General features: G+C 38.2%; 1 protein-coding gene and 1 long non-coding RNA gene across 6 annotated transcripts in view; one reads left to right on the top strand and one right to left on the bottom strand.

Annotated features, from left to right (window-relative positions):
* plekha6 (pleckstrin homology domain containing, family A member 6) overlaps positions 1-24,952 on the bottom strand; it is a 133,459-nt gene that overhangs the window by 74,901 nt on the left and 33,606 nt on the right. Inside the window, exon 1 of one of the 4 annotated variants that reach the window (XM_051672085.1) lies at positions 17,174-17,482. The exons of 2 other annotated variants lie outside the window; for them this stretch is intronic. In XM_051672085.1, coding sequence (XP_051528045.1) covers positions 17,174-17,214 — 41 coding nt within the window. In that variant the 5' untranslated portion in view covers positions 17,215-17,482. Of the gene's footprint in view, positions 1-16,381; positions 16,480-17,173; positions 17,483-24,952 lie in introns of those variants that run through there. One more of the 4 variants, XM_051672088.1, reaches the window with a different exon arrangement.
* On the top strand, positions 936-4,801 carry LOC127425813 (uncharacterized). 2 transcript variants are annotated; one of them, XR_007894700.1, is made up of 5 exons: positions 936-2,269; positions 2,411-2,623; positions 2,907-3,022; positions 3,623-3,839; positions 4,039-4,801. It is a non-coding gene; the product is annotated as an uncharacterized LOC127425813 (long non-coding RNA). The 2 variants fall into 2 exon arrangements; XR_007894699.1 differs by having other exon boundaries at positions 936-2,281.

The following is a 24,952-nucleotide window of genomic DNA, read 5'->3' as shown; positions in this document are numbered from 1 at the left end:
TGAAACATGTAAACGACCAGTCATGGTTCATTTTGTTGTTACGTGCCATCGTGTTACTACAATAATAGACCGGTGTGCTATATATTATATACCATCTGCAAATATGCAGATATCTCTTTATAACAGATGTAATTCACAAACCTCATGAAAATCCAGTGTTTTTGTCCCGTCGAGCGTTCGTCTAATATCATCCTCTGAAGCGCGTATTCTATCAGTCAGAATAAAAACTTCAGGATTAGGATCAAAAGTTCCTTTCATTCACAAATCATGACATTCTGACCTGTGACAATCCAAACAGGTGATCAAGGCCGTTTAAACTCTCAGGAGAATGAGGCTCGCGCTGGATCTGCACGAGGACGTGAGTGAAACTTCATGGCTGTGTCCGAAAACTGTAAAATGCTGCCTCCGGAGGGTGTATATGGAGGTAGGATAAAAATAACTGTTCGGAGACCAGTTTCCATAACAGTTCCATTAATTCAAAACAGCTGTTAGTTAAGCCATTAACTGATTAGGCAGCAAGGTAGCAAGTCAGCTGCCTACGTTTCCGATGTAGCCCAAGGTAAAAGCGCTTCACGTGTGCTATAATTAAATGTCTTATTCACTATGCACTGTATGTACAATTGGTTTGATTCTGTATTTTTTGAGTAAATGCATAAATTGCTAATGTGGACATGCCATCCATGGTTGCTGGACTACAGTGTGTACTGTTATTTCCTTCTTTTTTATATATTAACAATTTCTTCATGTGCAAATAAATTACTAAAATTTGATGACTAAAGAGAAATCTTAAGAATCTGCTATCTACCACTTAAAATACAATATATTTTTGTGTGTGTGTGTGTGTGTGTGAAATTGAGTAAATATAGTGCTAAATAAGAGTTTTAGCAATTTTATGTTTGTTATTTACTATATTAAATTGTGTGATATATCGGCATTGTATTGGTCTATCGGCCACCCTGCACTCTTGATATCGGCATCGCCCATTAAAAAACCCATATCGGTCGACCACTACCCAGGATTCAAAATGTATCAGTCTTGTAGGATGGCACGAAAACATATTCTGCTGTCCAGCAGCTGGTAAATCTTGCAGACACACCCTGATAACATCACGGTGGTGGCAAGTGATTAGTGCCCACTGTCAGGTTTTACTGGCCGAAGCTCAAATCTATTCCCCATTCCCTCCGCCACCTTTCTCTTTGTCTCTCTCTTTCTCTTGCTTTCTCAATTGGAAATATTAATACAGAGGGGCTCTGTGCTTTCCTGTCCAAGTCAAACAATACTATACACCTTCCAGAACATTGCTGAGCAATACTTTCTTTCGTAACTATGAGAGTCATTGCTCATAATATTCCTGTAATTTTAGGTTAAACAAGGGGTTCCAAGGTTTGTCTGGTTAAAATGTTTGTTTGTTTACTGTGTTGAACTCACGTCGCTTAAGCATGTGTGCGTTTGCTACATTGTTTTGACTTGTCCTAGCGTATTCAATGCTAGATTTTGAGTTGTTTGTTTACTGTGTGTGAAACTAGCGTTGTTTTTAGTGTGTCTCTAAACAGTGCTTCACTTGTTTTAGAGTATTATTTATTGCTAAAGTTTAGCATTGTTTGTTTACGGTGTACTGAAGTCGCGTTTGTTCCCGCATTTGTCATCTTGCGTGACCCTTAGTTTTGGTTACCCACATGACTAGCTTTGTTGTGCTAAGCAGCATTAAGGCATGTCCAGCTTTTTTCACTTAACGACCCGATAGTGGCGTGTATATATTTGACGTGAATGCTGAAGCAGCAGCGGAAGTGGCAGCCCTCGTGTGAAGCCCTCCTTATGTGAAGATCTACTTGTGTAAAGACCAGCGAGTCTACCTGTGCAAGTCCACCGAGCAAGGACACCGACAAGGCACCACTCACCATAGCACTTAAGTACCTTTTTTAAAAATTTATTTTACTATTTTCCTTATACATTCACATATGTCTACTCCATGCATAACATGTGCCCTCAAGCACATCCTTTTTATCTGTTACAGACAGTTTACATGATCTAGACGCAGGACACAACACAACCCACATAACCTACAGACACTTTGCATTTCTGCACCTGCTCCGCACTCATTTTTGGTTGGACTCTGGAACTGCCAGTCAGCTGTTAACAAAGCTGACTTCATTCCAGCCTTCGCCACACAGTCCACCCTCAGCATCCTCGCACTGACAGAAACATGGATACGTCCCGAGGATACAGCAACACCGTCTGCTCTCTCCAACAACTTCTCCTTCTCTCAGGGGTGGGGGAACAGGTTTGCTCATTCCAAACAACTGGACATTTTCACAACACTCCTCTCTATGTAACAATACTTCTTTTGAATTCCATGCTATTTCTACAATGCAACCCACAAAAATAAATGTTGTCATCTATCGCACTCCAGGTCAGCTGGCAAACTTTCTTGAGGAGCTGGATGTCCTGCTGTCCTCCTTCCCTGAAGATGGCAGGTCACTTGTGGTTCTTGGAGATTTCAACATACACCAAGACAAGCCCCAGGCCACTGAACTTCATGCTCTTCTGGCCTTGTTTGACTTGGAAAGACTAAGCAATTCAGCAACTCACAGATCAGGCAACCAGCTGGACCTCATTTTTACATGTAAGTGTACCAACACAAATATTCTTGTTACTCCTTTGCATGTCTCTGATCACTGCTTTGTTCAATTCAACATGATTCTCCCATCTATATTAAAACAAACTCCAACTTTGGTTTCCTTTTGCCGTAAACACCGATTTCTTTCACCCACATGCCTTTTCACTGCTGTCTCTACCTCTCTTCCCACACAAAACGTATTTTCCACCCTGGATGTAAACACTGCCACAGACACACTAGGCTCTACTTTAACAACCTGTCTAGACAGCATCTGTCCTCTCTCCTCTAGGCCAGCACATATGACAATGCCCAGCCATTGGCTCTCTGACGTTCTTCGTGAAGATCGGACTGACCTCAGGGCAGCTGAGAGGAGATGGCAGAAATCTAAAGATCCAGCAGATCTGGGTAAGTATCAGTCTCTGCTTGCATTTTCAGATTATGTTAAATCTGCAAAAACTTCCTATTAACAGGACAAGATCAACACCACCACAGACACTCGCAGCGTATTTAGAACATTCAACACACTCCTCTGTCCTCCCCCTCCACTGCCGGACACCTCACTTACAGCAAAAGTCTTCGCCACATTTTTTACTAATAAGGTTACAGTCATTAGCAATACATTCTCAGCACCACACCCTCTCAAACACCCGCCTCCTGTATGCAGCTCTTTTATCTCTATGTTCTCTCCTCTGACTGACACTGAGGTCTCTAAACTCCTCCTCTCTAACCACCACACCACCTGTCCCCTTGACCCCATTCCTTCCCACCTTCTCCAAAGCATCTTTCCATCCATCCTACCTGCCCTCACACACATAATTAACACATCTCTACTTACAGGCATATTTCCCACTACATTTAAACAGGCTCGAGTAACTCTGCTGCTTAAAAAACCTGTAATTAACCAATACAAAAGTAGAACACTACAGACCAGTCTCTCTCATCACATTCATTGCGGAAATACTTGAAAAATCAGTTTTCAGTCAGATCTCTGCCTATCTCTCGCAGAACAAGCTGCTGGATGACAATCAGTCAGGCTTCAAAAGTGGACATTCCACAAAGACTGCCCTGCTGTCTGTCACTGAGTCGCTGAAACAGGCCATCAAGATTCTACTGGACCTTTCTGCAGCCTTTGACACAGTCAACCATCAGATCCTACTCTCCACCCTCTCTACTCTGGGCATCACAGGAACTGTGCTTGACTGGTTTAAGTCCTATCTCTCAGGTAGGTCCTTTAAGGTAGCCTGGAGAGGAGAGGTGTCCAAGTCACATCAGCTACTTAGGGTTAAGGTTAGGGACAGGGCTCAGTGCTTGGGCCACTTCTCTTCTCTATATACACAACATCACTGGGACCCATCATTCAGGTACATGGGTTCTCTTACCACTGCTACGCCGATGACACACAGCTCTACTTGTCTTTCCAGCCCAACAACACCATGGTGACTGCTCGAATCTCTACCTGTTTGGCAGACATCTCGGCTTGGATGAAGGAATACCACCTGCAAATTAACCCAGCGAAGACTGAGCTCCTCGTCTTTCCAGCCAACCCTGCTGTTGAATACATCATCACCGTTCAGCTGTGTTCAACTTCAGTAACGCCTTCCAAATCTGTCATAAACCTAGGGGTAACCATCGATAATCAACTCAATTTCACAGATCACATCTCAAAGACAGCAAGATCATGTAGATTTACACTCTACAATATTAGGAAAATAAGACCTTTCCTCTCTGAACATGCCACACAACTTCTTGTTCAGTCACTTGTCATAACTAGACTGGACTACTGTAATGCTCTCATTGCAAGCCTCCCTGTACGCACAGTTAGGCCCCTGCAAAAAAGAATGCAGCATCATGTCTGGTCTTTAATGAACCAAACAGAGAGCATGTTACACCACTCCTTGTCTCTCTTCATTGGCTGCCGGTTGATGCACGTATCAAATTCAAGGCTCTGATGCTGGCATACAGAACAGTCACTGGGTCTGTTCCAACATACCTAAAATCATTTCTGCAGAGCTACGTTCCCACCAGAAGCCTGTGGTCAGCTAATGAGTGGCGCCTTGTTGTACCAACACAAAGAGTCACCAAAACACTTTTCCGGACTTTCGGTTTCACTGTACCACGTTGGTGGAATGACCTTTCCAACTCCATCCGTGAAGCAGACTCACTCGCTGTCTTCAAAAAACTGCTTTAAACACATCTTTTCCATGAGCACTTAACCATTCACTCATAAAAAAAATAAATGAAAAAAAAATATATATATATATATATATATATATATATATATATATATATATATATATATATATACACACACACACTCTAATCTGTCTTGGATACTACTATTCTGATGCTAGTGAAACTTTGTTATGCAGCACTTTTCATACCACTGTCTCCTTTAAATGAATCGCTTATGATGTATTATTCCTCTTTTGTAAGTCGCTTTGGATAAAAGGGTCTGCCAAATGAATAAATGTAAATGTGAATAGGCAATTATCCCCTGCTGGTAGATGCCGGAACTATTCTATTTCGCAGGCAAAAGGCATCTTTTTCCATTTATGTATTCTGACAAAACGTTTTTAAACATATAAATCACAATATATAGTTCTACCAGTGTATGATTTAGGAGACCTCCTAAAAATGTGAAATTAACTATTTATTCCTGTCTGCTACTTTTAATGTCACATTTCAAGATAATCGCTAGTGAAGGGCTTGGGTCTGTGTCCGTTCTTGAGGTGCCATCAGCCAATCAGTCATGTAAGGACACAATTTTCCTACGGTTCTACAGTAATTAGTCACATGGCATTTACACCCAGGTGATTGGCTCACAAAGATGTAAGCATACAGTACACTTTGCATACTTCCGGGTCGGCATACGCCAGCCGAGCAACTGCCATTGAGATGAAAGGGAATGCTAAAGCTCTCTCTAGTTATTATACAGGTAGACCTCCTTGGGTGGAACCGTGCATGTTTACCCAAGAAGAGATCTGGCGAATGTCCAGACTTCTTCAAATTATGTGTGATGATAAATATGCGCTTATGTTTCCAATCAAATATAAAACACACTGCTTTATGATAACACTCATCATCGTGTAATTTATGATTTCAGCCAGATAGCTGTCACATCCAGGTGCTTCAATAAAACAAACAATAGGTGCCTGGGAAAAAGGTCAGAGGCAGGAGCACAAACACATCAAGAAGGCCTGTGATTACAGTTACAATTGTCAGAATGAATAAAGCTGGGATTAGCAGCCTTGCCTAAAACACAAATCAGGGTAGTGTTGATGGAGGTGCAGGTGCTACAGTAAAATCAGATTAAGGAAGATATGGGTAATGTAATCCCTCGGTTGGGTAAAAAAAAAAAAAAAAAAACTCCACCTTGAAAGACAAAAGTGTTGTGAAATCACATAAGCCTATATTATTATAGATAGGATTATAACTGCCCTATTATAGTCTTGTATCATGTGTGCCCTTTTATGTGTTGATATTAATATTTCCATTTCATGAAATACTCCAGCAGCATCAAATGGCAACAAATCTTCAAATCCACTGAATGACACCGACAATAAAAATCTGCCCCTCGCTCTGAAATGTAAATTGTGTAATATGTAAAAATTGCGAATATACACTGCCTGGGCAAAAAATAAAAAATAAATTGCCGTTTGGATTTAAATAAGCAGATACTTAAGAGCCTATGATTGGATCATTACTGCAGTGATTAATATGTTTCAGCTGGCAACACTTCATTTAACCCTACCTGATGCAGTGTGTAGCTTCTCATTTCTTAAACAACCATGTCGGAAGACGTATCTCGTGGTCATGGAAAAGATGTTACTGTGTTTCAGAAGGGGCAAATTACTGGCCTGCATCAAGCAAAGAAAACAACTAAGGAGATCGCTGAAATTACTGGAATCATGTTAAGAACTGTCCAACGCATTATTAAAACCTGGAAGGATAGTGGTGAACCGTCAGCTTCACAGAAGAAATGTGGTCAGAAAAAAAATCTTGAATGATTGTGATCGGAGAAAACGCTTGGTGAAGTCACATCATAAAAAATTAACAGTAGAACTCAAGGTTATGTTTAATAATGAAAGTAAGAGTATTTCCACACACACAATGCGACGAGAACTTACAGTATTGGGACTAAACAGTTGTGTGGCCACAAGAAAGCCCCTTGTTTGTGAGGCTAATCAAAAAAACAACTTCAATTTGCTAGGGAGCATAAAGATTGAACTGTGGAGCAATTCAAGGTCATGTGGTCTGATGAGTCCAGATTTACCCTATTCCAAAGCGATGGGTGCATCAGGGTAACAAGGGAAGTGCATGAAGCGATGCACTCGTCATGCATAGTGCCCACTGTACAATCCTCTGGAGGCAGTGTTATGATCTCAGGTTGCTTCAATCGGTCAGGTCTAGGCTCAGCAACGTTATGTGGTAGTCAGCTGACTACCTGATTGTACTGAATGACCAGATTATCCCATCAGTGGATTTTTTCTTCCCTGACGGCACGGGCATATTCCAGGACGACAATGCCAAGATTTATCGGGCTCAAATTGTGAAAGAGTGGTTCAGGGAACACGAGGAATCATTTTCACACATGAATTGGCCACCACAGTGTCCTGACCTTAACCCCACCGAAAGTCTTTGGGACATGCTGGAGAAGACTTTACGGAGTGGTTCGACTCTCCCGTCGTCAATACAAGATCTCAGCCAAAAATGTTGTGACGTTGCATAAGGTTGTCGAATTAATGCCATGACGAATGCGCACCGTAAGCAAAGCTAAAGTCGGTCCAAAGAAATATTACAGTATGTGATTTATTTTTTTTATTTTTTTTATTTTTTTGCCAGGCAGTATATTTAAAGATTCCCATACATCATAAAGGTCTAAAGCAATTTTGTCACATGACAGAATGGCTACCTGCATTTTGGTTACACCACCTGACTTTGATAATTTTTTTGAAAAATATTTTTTTTCACGAATTTCAGCTTTTAATGAGACTTTTATTAATTATTATTTAAATTTTTATTATTTACTGCCTCTGGATGGTTACACCACATTATTTTATTTTTTTTTACTTTTTATTATTATTATTTTTTACTGTCTCTGGACAGTTACACTATGCACTTTTTTCTTTATTTTTTTTTTTTTCTTTAAGCCCCAGAAAATCATTTTGATGATTTTGAACTCAGAAATTGAAAAATGTCCTGTTCATTACAATAGAGTAAAATGACATTTAAGTAAAATTGCATTTTAAATGTTTATTTGAATGGCATAATAGATCCCGACAAAAAAAAAAAAAACAAAGCATCACATTATTGACCCAATGTTTGTGGGCCTCATGTTTTTCCTTTTGTCTGTTTGCTACTTCTTGTTTTGATTAATTTGTCTGCACACATAACAGCAATATTACATTAAAGGAATAGGCTGATGTCAGTAACACCAAGTGGCATTGGTTCTTGATGTGCCTTGTAACCAATCGGGGCATGACAAAGTTTCAATATGAGGAAGCTATGGCTGAGATCAAGATATTCAGTGAATAACAACATTAATTTTAGTCTGTTTCTCACACAAAGTTATCGTATGTCTTTATATGACAGGAAATATAACTCTCAAGTGGTTTGGGCTACCTTTATGATACCATTTGTGCTTTTTGGAGCTTGAAAGTCCTTCATTGCACTCATTGCATGAATAAGAGCGGCATAGACATTCTTCAAAGTTTCTTCTTTTGTGTTCCATGGAAAGACTACAAACGGGTATGGAACAAAAATAAATGTGACGTTTCATTTTTGGGTCAACTATTCCATTAAATCAAAGCAAGGATAATATTATTGTGTGCAATTACATCAACTGGTGGCAAAAAACACCTTACCATATTTCAGACAGAACAGAAAGAAAATGCACTAACTTTTTTAACTTCAGATGTGATTTCGAAAGATATTTGGGCACAGTTGAGCAGTATTCCTTTAATATCAACAGATTTCTGTAAATGATAGCTTTTGAAAAAACAAATATAAGATTAGAGGAATCATTTCTCAAGGACAAGAGGACAAAGTTAATGTAACAGATTTGTTTTGGTAGCTGTTAATGTTGTCTTTCGTCTCTTTGTAATCTTTTGCGACTGGGTTGCTTCATCCATAAACTTAACCAGCGTCCATCAAGGACCATTTATACTCTTAAGACAAGAGCAGATTAAGTATGAGACAAGATCCTTTTAGGAACACAAGGGAGTTTACAAATCCCCAACCACAAGACATGGCTTAAGACAGAGTGTGGGGTCAAGGCAAAGAATGTAAGTACACACAAGCCACCAACACATTATATAAAGAATGTGGCCTCCGACCTGCCACTCTGATAGACAAACACCATTACCTGATTTCATAACCACATATCTTCTGTCTGCTTAACCAGAGACACTGCATGGAGTCCAAAGTGCACTCTTTCTGAGCTCAACAAGCTAGTTAATACCAGGCTTAAATTAGATTTGTAGACCTGAAACATATTGCCACAAAGGAAGCCAACCAATAAAAAACAATTCAGTTTGATAAAACAATATTGTTAAGCACATGGTTCATGTTCCCCAAGGTGACAGAAAAGTGATCGAGAGCAGTTTTTAAAATACATTTGAGACTGAATTTAGTAAAGCAACAGTTTACTGGGTTTTAGGTATGCACGGATGTATCGGCAGCAATATTTTTATCAGCCAATTAATGACCAAATTAAAACCATCGACAAATCGGTTTAAGCATGAAAACACCGATATGAAAATCCGATGGTTCATTTATAATTAATTATCATCACACTTTGTAAAAACTCTTTGAATTCAAATGCACAATTCAGAAATAATCATAGCCACAGAATGTAGAAGGGTTGGCACTCCAAAGAACATGTAATATTTAATTTGTATTCTTTCTCGTTCTCACAGGAGAAACAGTCATTACGTGAGAGCTGTGAAAGCAGCACTTACCTATAGGCTACATGATGGGGGAAACCATCCAAAACGCTGACTTCTGAGACATCTGTATGATTAATGCTGCATGATTGATTGAGTTAGGTTTGAAATCGCAATAAGGTTTTGCGCGATTACAAAAGATTGAAAGGCTGTGTTTAAAAATAGACTGCAATCAGCTCTTCAGTTAGCACTTTAGTCAGCATTGTGTAAGCAAGCGGAACACTCTAGCGGTCTGGATGGCATTTTTCATTATCCATTACACCACTATAGTACCTAAAAGTGCGTTCTGTTCCTTTTGTAACTTTTTATTTTGAATTCATGTGGTTGACATTTCTGTGCAATTGCCCAACATAATATGTTTGCATAATATGAATTTGTGATGTTCTATAATATACAGTACAAACATGTAAAATGTGAGTTCTGTTGTTTTGTACGGCAAAAACAGAAGTGAAAATTTTTTTAAAAAGTATAAAATAACCTTTTTTTTTCACATCAAGCATCATGCTATAATATTTAGTTATTTTTTTATATTTTTTATCTTCTATTTATCTTTCAATGTGGCTCTGTCAAAATTTTGGCCTGTCATGTGTTCAGCAGATCCAGTCCATGTTGAATGGAAATTACTTATTGTTAGAACAAAAGCTTTTGTACCTCTTTGTATGTTTTTAAAACACAATTCCTGAGCAATACAGTGATCTGATGATAAAACAAGGTAAGTGGCAAAATATCTGTATCGGCATTGGCTAATTGTTATTTGTTAAAATTGGTATCAGACAAAACATTTCATATTGGCTCATCACTACTGGTTTATAAAATTCCCTTTCCTTTAAAACTCCAATTGCAAGTAAAGCTAAATGTACAGTAGTGGGCAGAATGTTTATTCTTTCACATTTACTGTATGGAAAAAAGTAATTATGTTCCGAAATGATCAGAAACACATTCTGATACCGGAATTTAAACAGTTTTTGAACAGTTTCTGTTCAAATTTTCGAACAAGATTTTCGGCCGAAATCCGAAACTAGTATATTTTTTGCCATTTTCACACAAGAAATTTCAGTGCATCTTTAAAAAAAAGATGCAATGAAAAGTAAATAGTGACTGAAGCTAATATTCTGACAACATCTCCTGTTGTGGTCAAAAAGGAAAGAAAGAAAGTCATATGGGTTCAGAACAACATGAGGGTGAGAGAATGATGACAGAATTTAATCTAGAACACACACTCCTCTATATGTTTCCACAGCTCTTTAAGTTACAGTGAGTTCTACGTAAACACTTCTGTAATAACTCACCGATAAGTGTAGAAAACTGGCCTTCAGTTGAAAGGGATTCAAATACACCCACGGCATGGATAATTATTTCATGTAATATCCTCCTTGTGCTAACACAAACCATTCTCACTGTAGAGCCGAGGCCAAATAGAAACTGCTGATAACATTTGGAATATAAATCTCATTGTGAAGAAACTGTACAGAAATAAAGTCAACACAATTCAACAATACAAATTAACCAGACATAATAGAAAAAATAAAACTGCAGTTTAACTAAGGTTTATTAGAGAATTTGCTTACTAAAAAGCCTACTAAGCTCAATGAATCATGTGAATACAAGCAGACAAGACACCCCTTACAAAATATTTACTATGGTAACCTAGTTTCTGCAAAAATTCCATGGTCTGTTACTACTGTTAAACCATAATAAATGAACACTTAAATAGTGTATGCCATTTTCAGAATCTTTCTGTCATTTAATTTAGTCTTTTTTTGATGACAACGGTGGCTAATACTATGTTACCACAGATTTACAATACTGTGTAACAGCAACTGTAGTAACCGCGGTATTTTGACAGAAACTTACATCTTGAATTGAGCTGATTCTGCAAACAAGTGCTAATTTAAATTTTCCATCTCCTGAGCAACACATATGAAGATGTATTTTGGTCTGAAAAATCTTTTTCATTCAATTATTTTCATTTAGGAGATTAAGCATGTTGTGGCGAGCTTTGTGCTAATTAGCATGCTCTCAGTGTATAGCACATATCAAATGCTGACATAATAAGAATTAGTTCGGCTCTCAGAGTAGGCCGGTTGTGCCTTAAGAGAGATGTCATAAGTGCTTATTTGAGGAGAACACAATAATCCAGGTAATAAAAATGCAATTAGATTGCCTGCTGTCTGTAGGGTTTAAATCAGTCAATGGGATTTATCCTTTATTGCAGATCTGAGATCAGTACTGTCGTTTACAAAACAGCAGAGGGGCTTTAAAACTGCATGGGGAAATCTGTAAAAGGACAAACTACTCTTGGAGACTGGACAGGGATGTGACATGGCAACCTAGATCTCTCGCAGACCAATCAGATTGGTCTTGGGCCATACAGCAGAAGTCCTATTTGTGCATCTGTTCCTGTGTCAGGTCACAGAAGAACTAGGCCAAGATAAAGCAGATGCAACAGATGCCACTCTGTGATAACCAATACGATTTCAGTGGAACATGAGAGATGCTGCAGACAGACTTCTGGAAAACATGCACAACATGTGTTACCTTTGTTTCAGACTGGGTGAAGTCATTCATGTCCACATTTTATGTGAGCTATTCCGATAAGTGCAGAGGTGGAATTCAGATAACAGGGATAAATGTACTATAAAAATTATATAGCTTGTTAGATTTATGCATTAAACAAGAAAATAAAATATCAAGTATATATATTTTTTAGGGTTGCTTGGTATACCGGTACTAATAAAATATCCAACATGATCACACGTGAAGTCGGCATGATGTTTCCGATAGTTTCGATACCCTAGGATCAGCGAATGTATGCCGACGCGCTGACATGCAGCATTCTTATCAGACACCTTTGCAGTGGTTTCAATGTATTTAACTTTCCACCTTGTGTAATTGGTAGCATGTTGCATTAGCTGCATGGGAGATTAGGGTTCAAAACCGGGCAATCACAACATTTGAATAAATAATGACAAGCATGATTTGGAGGTTTCACTTTTCCCTCTAACATTACTTTTTTACTCCACTAATGGTTAAGGTTTAGGTTTGGGTTTGGGTTAGGGGATAGAATCTATAAATATTGCTTTTCTCTTCATTGTATAACTTCCTGTAAAGCTGAAAACAACTTGCTTCACTACTAGCTTTTGGCAACCTCTCCTGGACATAAATGGAGCTCACACATGCCCATATGCCCTACAACACTTACTGCTTTGGCCACTGGGGGCAGTGTTTTGAAATTTCAGTCAACGTATACCGATTTTGATATCGGTCAACTCTTTCTGATTTCTCTGTGAGATCAGTACCATACTCCAGTATAGTGTTATTAGCAAAATTTTAGGGGATGTGACATTTTTTAGATGAAATCAATGACAATTTGTAAATTAATCAAATACAAACCTCGATATGGCCAAGTGTGGTCATTGAACAGAAGGAGGATGCCATTTACTGAAATAATATACAGTCTGCAGGTGCTGCATGCTTCAGAATGAACGAGAGGTGTCACTGTGCTCTCTGTCATACTTCACACACACACATACACACACAGATCGTGTGTGATGGTCAATGCAGTGTGTTTAGTGTCTGAGCAGCTGTGAACACTTACATTAATTCCTTCTCCAGTGAGATTTCAGCATGCAAGTATTTCAGCATTTTATTTGGAATGCGGAGCTTATTAAAAACTACCGTCAAAAACACACTGGTAGAACTCAAAGGTCCGTTCAAAGATGCTTTCTGTGACCAGGTTAATGTCTGTTTCAGTTCTAAATTCCACACTCCTGAAAACCTCGGGCAGCTCTTAAAACCATCTAAATGTGCACTCACCTTTCTACCTCCAAATCCTTATTGAGAGATAAGTCCTAGTCATCACACATTCACACTCACACTAGCTGAACAGGGATGTTCCCAGAACATTCCTGATTATTATACTACCTCCAACGAGCACGTTTCTCTTCTCCAAAGATGTGTATTATTTGGTAAGTGTTCAGGACAGGAAATGAACTGGCAAGCTGTCAGCCTAAAACCAATAAGACGTCTCGTGCCAGCACTAGAGCACTTTAAATCAACACAAATTCTAAACAACAGATTTCACCTCTCAAGGCTTATGGTGGCGTGCTCTGTGCACTAAGCCTCTAGGAAAGTTGGTCTTGCCCACAATGACATCATGAAAAGCTTGTCAGCACACTGTCAGGGGATGAGTCCTATTCATGGCATGATAGGACAAACAAAAGGTTTAGCAGATACAGGTACCTCAGGTTAGGTGGACTTGCAAGTTAAAGTTCAATGTAATTCAAAATATTCAACTAAAGTAAATATTTCATTGAATAACGACCATACATTTTTTTAATGATTTTCAGGAGCTATTAAGAATTATTACCAACTTGATCATTGTGAAATCTAATTTACACAAAGTGAGGGATCACATTACATCCAAATGGTGATTAATCTAAACGAAAGGGATCACCAACCCCATAGTGTAGCTATAAACTTCTTAAATCATCTAGACCTAGGCCATTCGGTTTTAGTGAATAGAAAGTGTGTTTGTGTAACTGCCACTGTGTGTGAAACTTGCATCAAGCCCAACAGATATAATGTTTCAAACAAAAGGCGAGTAGTTCGCTCTAATACTTTGTTGCTTTAATAAAGGCTGTTTTGTAAAAGATTATTTGGTTAAATGGGTTTGTTGTGCATTTTCAGTTCAATGCACTACGCACAGCACAAAAAAGCCAGCTGTTGCATTTGGTACATTCCTGCACAGCTCACGCCCCCTGTTTGAATACTCTAACCGGTTAATATGGGCACCAAAAAAATACACATTACGCGCTACTGTTGCTTGTGGTGTGAAACAGGCAGGCTTAGGGAGTAACAGAATACTTGTAACGGCATTACATAATCAGGATACAAAAATTGTGTAACTGAAATCCGTTACAGTTACATAAAAAGCCAACGTATTCAGATTACAGTTACATTTGGTAAAAATTGGGATTACTAGCAGGATTGAAAAAAATATTTATAAAAAAAAAGATCCTCCTGACTGCTGCTAGCTTTAGTACAGAATACAGATATGATCAGATGTGCGCTTGAGATCTCTTCTGGTTCTCTCTTGTGACACGTGAATCTGGCGCCATTACTGTCACTTGCGCAAATAACATCTGTCTCACATCAACACTGTGCTCTCGAGGCAAACAAGGTCATACCATTTTCCAAAGACCCAACATATAATTTAAAGAAGCATTTAAAGGTAAGACTCACACAAAACTCACGTTAGCTAGGATAGCTAAAATTAGTAATAAATGTTGCCTAATTTCGCAATCCGACCGGCTGTCGATCATTTTCACAGGAGCAGGAACAGAAGCAGAGAAACAACCACTCCCCCCGGTTAACGGCCAGTATTCCGGTACATGGTTACTGTCAAAATTTGTGACTTCTCATTTCCTTCTTAACATCAGTTGAATCTCTAAATTTTTTTCTCTGAAATGCGTTCATGTTGTAATGACAACTGTAATTGGGACAGCATTTCTTTTCTTTTTTTTCTTTGTTAAAAAAATCCAGATTGTACACACGAATACCAAATTAATTGAAAACATTATTAGGGGAAAAGTGCAATGGTTAATTTATTTGATTTTGATACTTATTATAAATGTATTGTTAAGAACAGTTCAAAAGTATGGGTGAGGGAAAAATACTAGCAAATGTAACATTTTAAAACTCACAGAGAGTAGGAATAAGTAAATCAAGATGCTAAAAATGTTTAAATCTATTTCGATCTATTCTTTAAAACAAGATTTTATTTATTTATTTTTTGTCATTAAAATCCTCCTGAAACATAAACATAGAATCACCCATAAACGTTAGCTGGCGATGTTTGACTGTTTGACTGTGGATTGTGAGCAAGCAGAGGACAGACACTGGAGGCACTGCATTAATAATAATAATAGTAATGATGATGAAGAAGATAGCCTGTGATCTACCTATTGCAGTCGGAAGTTAATGAATGGTCAGTGCCAATTAGTCTACATGCCAACTGCAATGCACAGCAGAATTTAACTTGGTAGTGTTTTTGAATCTGAGGTATATCCTGTCAGATTTTGTTTAATGTTAATCAAGAAATAATTCAGTGCATCTGTTCTAACTGTATTTGCTTGATGAGAAAATAAACCAATTTCTGTAACAGACAGAGGACTCACCTGATTTGGTTAAAAACGCTGAGTTGTTCTACATTTTAAAATATTCTGTTTTCCTAATAAGGAGGCACTGCACCTGTTTTTCATATTATTTTTTTTATATGTATATAATAATAGCTACATTACTCAAACACGGTTTGTTTGCATTCAGAAGGCATGATTAAAAGTATTCGAGAACATATTGCTTTTCTCTCGACTTTATTAACATAAGCAATCTTGAGGCAATCAAAAAGTAACTAAAAGTAATATGATTACATTATTTTCTTATTGAGGTAAATGTATTAATACATAATAGAGTTTTAACAGAAGAATTAATGTAAGTGCTTTAATAAAATGGTACGCTTCACATTTCTGCCTTTAAACCCTCCAAAAATTGGCCCCATTTACTTCCATTGTAAGTGCCTCACTGTAATTTAGTTTTTTGCTGTTTTTAAAGAAAAGGAGGGACAAGTCGAAATGTATTTTTGTATTAATCAACATAATGCCGCAAATGCTGTTGATTGAGCTTAACTTGTATTCAGCCCGGAATATTCCTTTAAGTTTTGCACCGCTAACAATTTTGTTCCACACTGCAAAAGGTTGTTCTTGCCTGACTACACTTTCAAGCTTCAAACTTTACTGCAAGTGAACTGCAGCAAACTTACGTGAGAGAAATTCTTCCAGTCAAAATACTCCAGCCGGTCCTGTATTTCTCAAGAGTAATCAACACTTGGAAGTTGTCCTTCATGTCTGCAAGCAAACTCTTCCTTAACACAAATTCCTCATTGGGGGACAATGAGGGGAAAACATGATTCCCACTTTGTTCACTAATCTCTGTAAGCAAACATTTTTTTGAGAATATATCTTTAGTAAACATAAACAGGGTGAGCCATTTTTGATAATGTTTAACAAGCAGGTGCGGGTTAGGGATGGGAGGTGACTCTTAAAACCTGATACCCTTCTCTTGTCCTGGAACACAAGAAACTCATTGTGAATGTGCAACTTGCGCCTGGTACCAAATTGCCAAAAAGAGTGCCCATGAAACAAAAATGATCGCAGGTGACCACAATCTTCACATAAAAACATACATATCCAATGGACACCATTCATTGTTCCATCAATGCAACACTTTACCTCCTTGGAGAGCTATTCAGGCGATACAAGGTTTGAGCATACAGCATAAAGCATTCCACTAAGGAAATACCATGCACTCTCATCAGATTTTGCTGTAAGATATTAGTGTGCCGTTTACTATGTCCCAGACTGCTGGATCATACAGAAGCTCCACGCCCCCATCTGTCCATCTTTCCCTTGCACACACACTTACATACTGTACAAACATACACATGGTCTCCCCTTGCTTCCTATTCAGACATAGTCCAAACAGCCCAGCACAAAGTGCCACCTCTGCATCTAAGCCAGCATTAGTCAGAAAACAAAGCCAAAACTTGACCTACCTCACTACACCCTCCTCCTTTGAGTCCTCTGTTTCTATCATTTAGTTCTCTATTGTTCGCATTTGTTTTCACTCTCTCCAACTTTCTCCTCGCTATACCTCTATTTTTGTGTTGGCTCTTGACAGAGCCAAGATCCAGGGGCCGGTATGAGTGGAATTCAAACAAAAAAAGCAGAGACAATCACTTCTTTGCGGGTAATATCTTTCTCCTGCAGCTGAACACGCGCGCACATATGGATTACATTCCCAGCGAGGCAGCCAGCTAGATTTAAGCACAGTTGCTTCTCTCTCTCTAACTCTCTCCCCTACGAATCCCCCCACGCACTCCCAGAGCACAACCCCTGCCCGCTCCCTCACTTCTGCAGTTCTGTTTTGACTCTAATCATTAACTCTGATTGGGGTGGCAGCCCCTCCTTTAACCCTTTCACTGGACTTCTGCCACTCATTCCTCAAGGGTTATCAAAACAAAGACTGTTCTTACCCCTCCGTTACTTTGTACGACTGATTCAGTGCTAATGGGCTGCAGAACGTTACATAACATGGTGAAGTAGGGCAATTCATCTGAGGTTTAGATGGACTATGTCAGCCATTCGTTGTCATGGGTTTGTGGTAGCTTAATCATGCCCTGTCCAAACTCTTCATGCACGGATTGTTTGCTGTAGGTTGAAGGAAACCAGTTGAAGGAAACCAGTGATTAGATATGCTAGTGTTCTATAGTTTTACTCACAACAGTTTCAATGTGTAGGCAAAAGTTAAGACATGTATCTTTAATTAGGTCTCATTTGCCTAATGAGACTGAGATTTTAGCCCTATTTGCCCTTTAGACAAGTCATACTGTTTTCTTGTGAGATTTTTGTAGCCAGAGTAGAGGGTCAATGATGATGACAAAGTAAAATGTCTCTGGAATGACAACCTCAGACTATGGCTGAATCCAAATACAAAGGTAGCTACCTTGTTGCCTCACTGACCTATCAGTCAATTACTTAACAGACAGCGTTTGCGTATGCAGGTACCTTCGGAAACTGGTTTCGGACAGGCTTCTGAGGCAACACTATGTCACATCTCGGATGTAAGCATTCATTCAGTTCAGCCAAACCACAACAGACTATTAATCTAGTCAAGAGAGTTTTGGTGATAACCAAGCAAATATTTAATAACTACAATACTACTTTCTCACTAGAAATGGAATCAAAAGTTGGACAAGTGGAAAAAAAATTATACTCAGCATGGCTATCAACTGACACTTCGGCCTAATGTTTTTTTACTTCAGCTCAACCGCTGTGGATCCATATGCACAGGATTGTGGGATTTCATAGGTAGCGAACGATACATCTATGCTGCCTTCAAAAACGATCAGATGAAGGTATCTCAGTAGATGGGATGTGACGCAAACATTGGATTCGGACGTGCCTTGGTCCCTTCCTACCTCTGTATTTTCCTGGTTTTGGATGCAGCCTATCTGTTTGCTGATTTTAGATGGGTTTTAGGTACTTGTCGGTTGTTCGGCATGCAAGAACAGCTGGACGACCAGCTAAACCAGTGGAGGACCAGCTTGGCCAGGCTGGGAGACCTGCTGGACCAACTTAAACCAGCTAAGACCAGCACACCAGCTCAGATTTAAGCTGTCCAAACACTTCATGCATGGATTGTTTGCTGTACGTTAAAGGAAACCACTGATTAGATATGCTAGTGTTTTATAGTTTTACTCACAAAAGCTTCAAAGTGTAGGCCAAGACATTAATCTGTAATTAGATTTCATTTTCCTAATGAGACGGAGCTTTTAGCCCCATTAAAGGCTTCCATCTTTAGACAAGCCATAATATTTTCTTGTGACATCTTTGTAGTAAAAGTAGAAGGTCAATGATGATGACAAAGTAATCTGTTTCTGGAATGACAACCCCAGACTATCTAAAACTAGTCTAAGATAGTTTTCTGGTCTCCCAGTCTAGTTAGGCTGGTCCGTATGCTGGTTTTAGAGGGGTTTTGGGTACTTGCCAGTTGTTAGGGCTGCAAGACCAGCTGGCCAACCAGCTTAACCAGCAGAGCAACAGCTTGGCCAGGCTGGGAGACCTGCTAGACCACCTTAACCAGCTAAGACCAGCAAACCAACTCAGATCTTTTTTTCAGAAGTGTTATTAGTAGTGTTACGCCACACACCTTATAATTATGATAATGAGCTGTATTCTGTTTCTTGGCCCGATATGTTCAGGATAAAACTTGGGTCAGAATGGGATGAGTTGTGTGTAATAGGATGTAATGTTTCTGAAGGTTGCTCCATTACTACAACTCATTACCAGCAACAGTTTATAATCGAATGTGTCTGCGTGGCTTTTGGCAACAAGCACACTGCTCTTTGGTTCAACAATCCCAAGGTAAAATTACAGTTTGTTCACAACTGTGGTGATCGCTACATTATTTGGAGTTATCATTATACCAGTCCTCCAAAAAAATTCCCAGCTGTGTACAAAAGAGTGGGAACAAATTCTAAATTTTCTCTTCACATTTTATAAACATGTACTCGGCCTTAGGTAAAGGTGAATTGTGTTTATGTGCCACTAGTGGCACCTAATGGAATTACAAAAAAAAAAAAAATCTATTTTCAAACAAGTTTTTTTCAAACATTATCTCGTCTTCCATTGGTCAAACAAGCAAGGAGTCCGGCCTAAAAAAAAAAAAAAATCAATGAGTTGACAATGCGTCAATGAGTGTGTTTACTGTACATGGAAACCAATACACTGATAACTAACAAAAATCAGCTTATTTTACAATCTGACAATGCAAGAAAACCGTGTTTACATGACAATTGAAATCACCATGTTATCTGCTATTGACGACAAAATGTAAACAGACATGCGTACAAGATATGCGCACATTGAATAAGCCTCCATAACGGCACTCACGTGTTTACATGCAGAGCAAAGTCAGGGTAATGGGCAAAAATCTATGTATGCCGATAGGTTTATTAAACCATTTATGATCTTACCCCGATATAAAAAAAAAAAACATGGAAGTTGTTTGCATGACTTTAGAGATTGCCGGCTTATTAACATAATCGGTGTAAGTTTGCACATGTGAACGCGCTAATTGTTGCTGTGTCAGGCTGGTCGGGGTTCTCACACAAATAGAGTAATGTTTACACTTTTTGGTGAAATCAACCCACAGATGGCTTACTTACTGTATAGTTAGTTATAGTTATAGTTACTGTATAGTTATAATGTATCCATAGTAAGCTGAAGATGGATTAAGTATTTTAACATTTCAAAATGAACATTTTGCCTTTTCCACCTCTGACTCCCTGAAATGGTTGCAGTTTTCAGATACAAGTCCTCTGTCCCAGTTCTTCATTCCAAAACAAACTCTTAATGAAGATTGTCCTCATAACTCATCCTGGCGTCTGATGGCCATGCATGTCCCATTAGTGCTTACATTGTGGCCTGTTGTTTTCCAAAATGTTGTTTCCACTCACACAGATACCCGGACATAGCTTGAGTGTCCAAGTCGTATCATTGCACATTCCTCAGTGACACCCCTTCCATCTTATCAGACACTCTGGCTGCCTTCTCCCAAACATTTTAAGTTCAAGACAAGGGAGGCAGACATAAAAAAGACCACAACATCCCAAAACTCTGGCTCTTAACAGGATAAGAATTTGTCTTTTAATATATTATTGTCGTATTCAGTGGTCTAAATAGAACCACAGTCACAAAGACTTGATGCAAATAGAACCTCTTTTTTAAAAAGTGTGCTAACAAGAGATCGATCGATAATGAGATTTACCTGTTTTTTTCTTTGGATATTTACACTTTTTTGATTAATCGGTCATCGGTTTTTCAACGTTGGATTTACCAATAAATTGTGGCATCTGGTGGGTATGTAAAAAATAGTGCCTAAGTTCCCAGAGACACCCTTTTTCTGTTGTGCGTTCAACAAGAAACAGTGGTGTTCACAGGTAAACTAACTTAATGTTAACTTGTTTGGATAATTTTGGTCACAATATGCAGTCCACTCATGCAAAACTCCTGACATTATATAAACATATACTTGAACATTTATTTTGTTTTTTGCATTAATCGTCATCCACATAATCACAACTCTGTAAAACAGTGTAAAATCTCAATGATAAAATGCAGAGTTTTGACTAAGTCTATCTGAGAGGGAAATTTGTGGGGGGAAATTACAGTGCCATTAGTGCAACAAATAAGTGTCTAAAATAGTTGTTGTATTGTGTGAGAAGTTAAACGCTGGTGTGTGATATCCGTGAATTCATTTTGCTGCTGGATTGGCTTCAGACGTGCTGCTCACGGTAAAAACACAGCAAAAATAGCAATCTATAAAGCTTTTTTTTTTTTTAGGTATTAATCAAATCTAAAAACTGGACAAGGTATCACAGAAAATAAGGAGGTGACAGCTTTTTGACAGATTTGTAGTGAGCAACATTGTAAACTGGCATATACACACTGCCCTTTTAATGTTTCACCAAAATAAAAGCTCCAGGTGAATGTGGTGTAAATACGACAGAAATATATTACTATTGCACAAATCAAATATAGTCTTCATTATAATAATAATAAATATTCAGTATGATATTGTATTATAATAAAATTCAACTGGGCTCCAAAAAGTTAAAGTTCCAAAAAGTTAAGTAAGTTAAAATGGACCATTATATTTATGTAAAGTTGTTTTGTAAGTGTAGGTGCGTATGTGTGTGTGTAGAATATTTATGTATATAATATTATTTATTTTAATATTCATAGGTGAATGCTATTATGTTTTTATTGTTGTAGTCTAATGATTATTTGGTTACCATTGTGTAAAAAACTCAAATAAAACCGTTTAAGTCATTTACATAACTTTATTCGTTGTCGGCTTATTAAGCATAATCGGTGTAAGAACATGCATGTAAACATGCTAATTTCTTAGCCACTTAGATGGTGAATATACACTATAAAATACAGTGCTTTTTAAACCTACAGGTATAAATATCCAATTTATAACTCATGATTTAATTAGAGACTTTTTTCTGGCACAAAAACAACTTTTGCTTTTGTTTAAATGAATGAATATTCATCACAAACAGGGTGACAGCATTAAACAGATATAATTACAGTAAATTATACATGCACACACACACAAAAAAATTGAATACACCCTTATTTATATAAACAAGTCAAAAACATAGTAATAAACCATATCATTTAACTATCCTAAATATTTCACTATAAAAAAAACCTATGGGACCTAGGACCTGTGCAGGGGATTCGAATTGGTGAATCACTGCTTTAATCAGTTCATTTACATTTACACCGATTTACTGGAAAGAATTCAAATGAAACATATGACAGAGAAGACAGTTTAGAAGAGTGTGTTTGAATTTTTGTCATGCTACACCACTACTCATTGGAAAAAGTAGCTTGTTAATAGTGTCGTTGTTTTTAGTTAGTTACTCCCCAAAACTGGAGCTGACCTTAAAGGGACAGTTCACCCATTCACTCTCACAGTATGGACAAAAGATGCAATTAAAGTTAATAGTGACTGAGGCCAACATTCTGCCTAACATCTCCTTTTGTGTTCCACAGAACAAAGAGAGTCATAAGAGTTGGTAACAACATGAGAGTGATTAAATGATGACAGAATTTGTGGGTGAACTACCCTTTTAATAAAAGCAGCAGCTGACGGTCTCTACATATGAGAGTTCCCACAGACTTGCTTTAAAGCGTGTACTGTCACCAGCACTGCAGAACTTTTAGACAGGTGGCTTATTTATGCTTCCCTGGTCACCATGGAGTTAGTGCCGGCTCTCTAGCCTTGCACAAACACACATATATATTGGAAATAGGATGGTGTGTGTGTGAGAGAGAGAGAAGCCGGTAGAGGGACAAAGCAATGAGTGAGGACACTTTGTTTGCTCTGGTTACATAAGCATAACCACATGCAAATGTCTATCCACACACACACACACACAAGCAAGCATGCAATCTGTTCAGAAAAGTAGCCGTACAGGAACAAATACTAAATACGTGACATGGATCTTGTAGAACATCCTATCTACAGTACAACCAGAAGCAAATATTTGAGCACAGCAGCGGGATGTTTCTCAGAATCCATGTGGTCTGGATTCCAGTTAATTTATGTCTGTGATGTCTCTAAACGAGAAGTTTGTTTGAGCTCAAAAGTGCTTTCAACTCTTAACTGCCCTCTGCACAAACCAAGGTCAGGCTTAAACCTGGCACGGCTCTTGGCCTTAAAATTCAGTGCCTTTTTCAAGGGTGAGTCAACACAGATGGCCAGTCTCTCTGGACACACAAACAATCACACACATACACATACGTTGAGCCCTTTCAACACACCAAGATAATCTGAGGCACACGCAGGCTAGGGCGAGGTCCACTGGGGAATGTTATTTATCGTAATTTGTCCGACCACACAGCAGCTTGATTCATTGCCTGGTGTCCAATGTCTCCAAAACCCCCAAAATCTCCCCATTCTAGTGCCAATTAAAACATTCCAGCATCACAAATCCTTTGTTTTCATTCAAGACAATTAATTAGTAATTTACCACTAATCTGTAAACCAACATGAACACAGCCATCTCTTCTCAGATTGTAGGGTACAGAGACATGAATGACACCTGTTTTCCCTGCATACAAACAGCAAAAATTCAAACAAAAAACAGTCGATTGTAATAACATTTCAATTCAGTTTTCAGTGTGATTTGTACAGGGTTAGTGAGTAATTAACTAAAAGTAGTGACGCTACTACATTAAAGGGATAGTTCACCCAAAAATGAAAATTCTCTCATCATTTACACTCATGCCATCCCAGATGTGTATGACTTTCTTTCTTCTGCTGAACACAAACAAAGATTTTTGAAGAATATCTCAGCTCTGTAGGTCTATGAAATGCAAGTAAAATTTATAGTGAAAAAGGACTTAAATATTGATCTTTTTCTCACCCACACCTATCACATCGCTTCTGAAGATATGGATTTAACCACTGGAGTCCTATGGATTACTTCTATGCTGCCTTTATACGCTTTTTGGGCCTTCAAAGTTCTGGCCACCATTCACTTGCATTGTGAGGACCTACAGAGGTGAGATATTTTTCTAAAACTCTTTGTTTGTGTTCAGCAGAAGAAAGAAAGTCTTACAAATCTGGGATGGCATGAGGGTGAGTAAATGATGAGAGAATTTTTTTTTATTTTTGGGTGAACTATCCCCAAACTTTTCCAGTACATTTCAATGTATTGCGAATGCAGCAAAGGAATCAAGGGAGTACTCAAACACGCTCACTTAAACTGTCCTCTGTCTCCTATAGTGCAGAGAAAACCAAATCATTTAAGTGAATCGTTCTTATGGACAGTTCATGTAAATGAACTGGTTAAAATAAACAATTCCCTTATATTTAGCGTTGGGAGCTTCAATTCATTTTAGTAAGTCGGTTCTTTCAGACGATTCATGTACATGAACAAGTTTACATAAATGATTCTGTGATTCCGTTTCTGAAGCGAAATATTTACTGTATTGCTGCTTTTTATGACAGTTTTGATTCATATGCAAAATAGGGTGTTTTCTAGTTTATTTGTGTGTATTAAGTATAAATTTAAGTTTAATGAAATGTTGTCACCATATTTGTTCATCATTTATGAAAATTAACCATGGTTTACAATATTAATATTGTAGTAAACATGACTCTAGTAACCATGTTTGTGTTGGTGGAAACCAAGGTCTTCATACAATTAACCATGGTTTTACCATAGATATATTGAAGTAACTTTGACTGT

This window comes from Myxocyprinus asiaticus, chromosome 35 (genome assembly GCF_019703515.2).
Source record: "Myxocyprinus asiaticus isolate MX2 ecotype Aquarium Trade chromosome 35, UBuf_Myxa_2, whole genome shotgun sequence".
Lineage (NCBI taxonomy): Eukaryota > Metazoa > Chordata > Actinopteri > Cypriniformes > Catostomidae > Myxocyprinus > Myxocyprinus asiaticus.
Note: the sequence above shows the minus strand (reverse complement) of the source record. Positions and strands in the feature narration are given on the sequence as shown.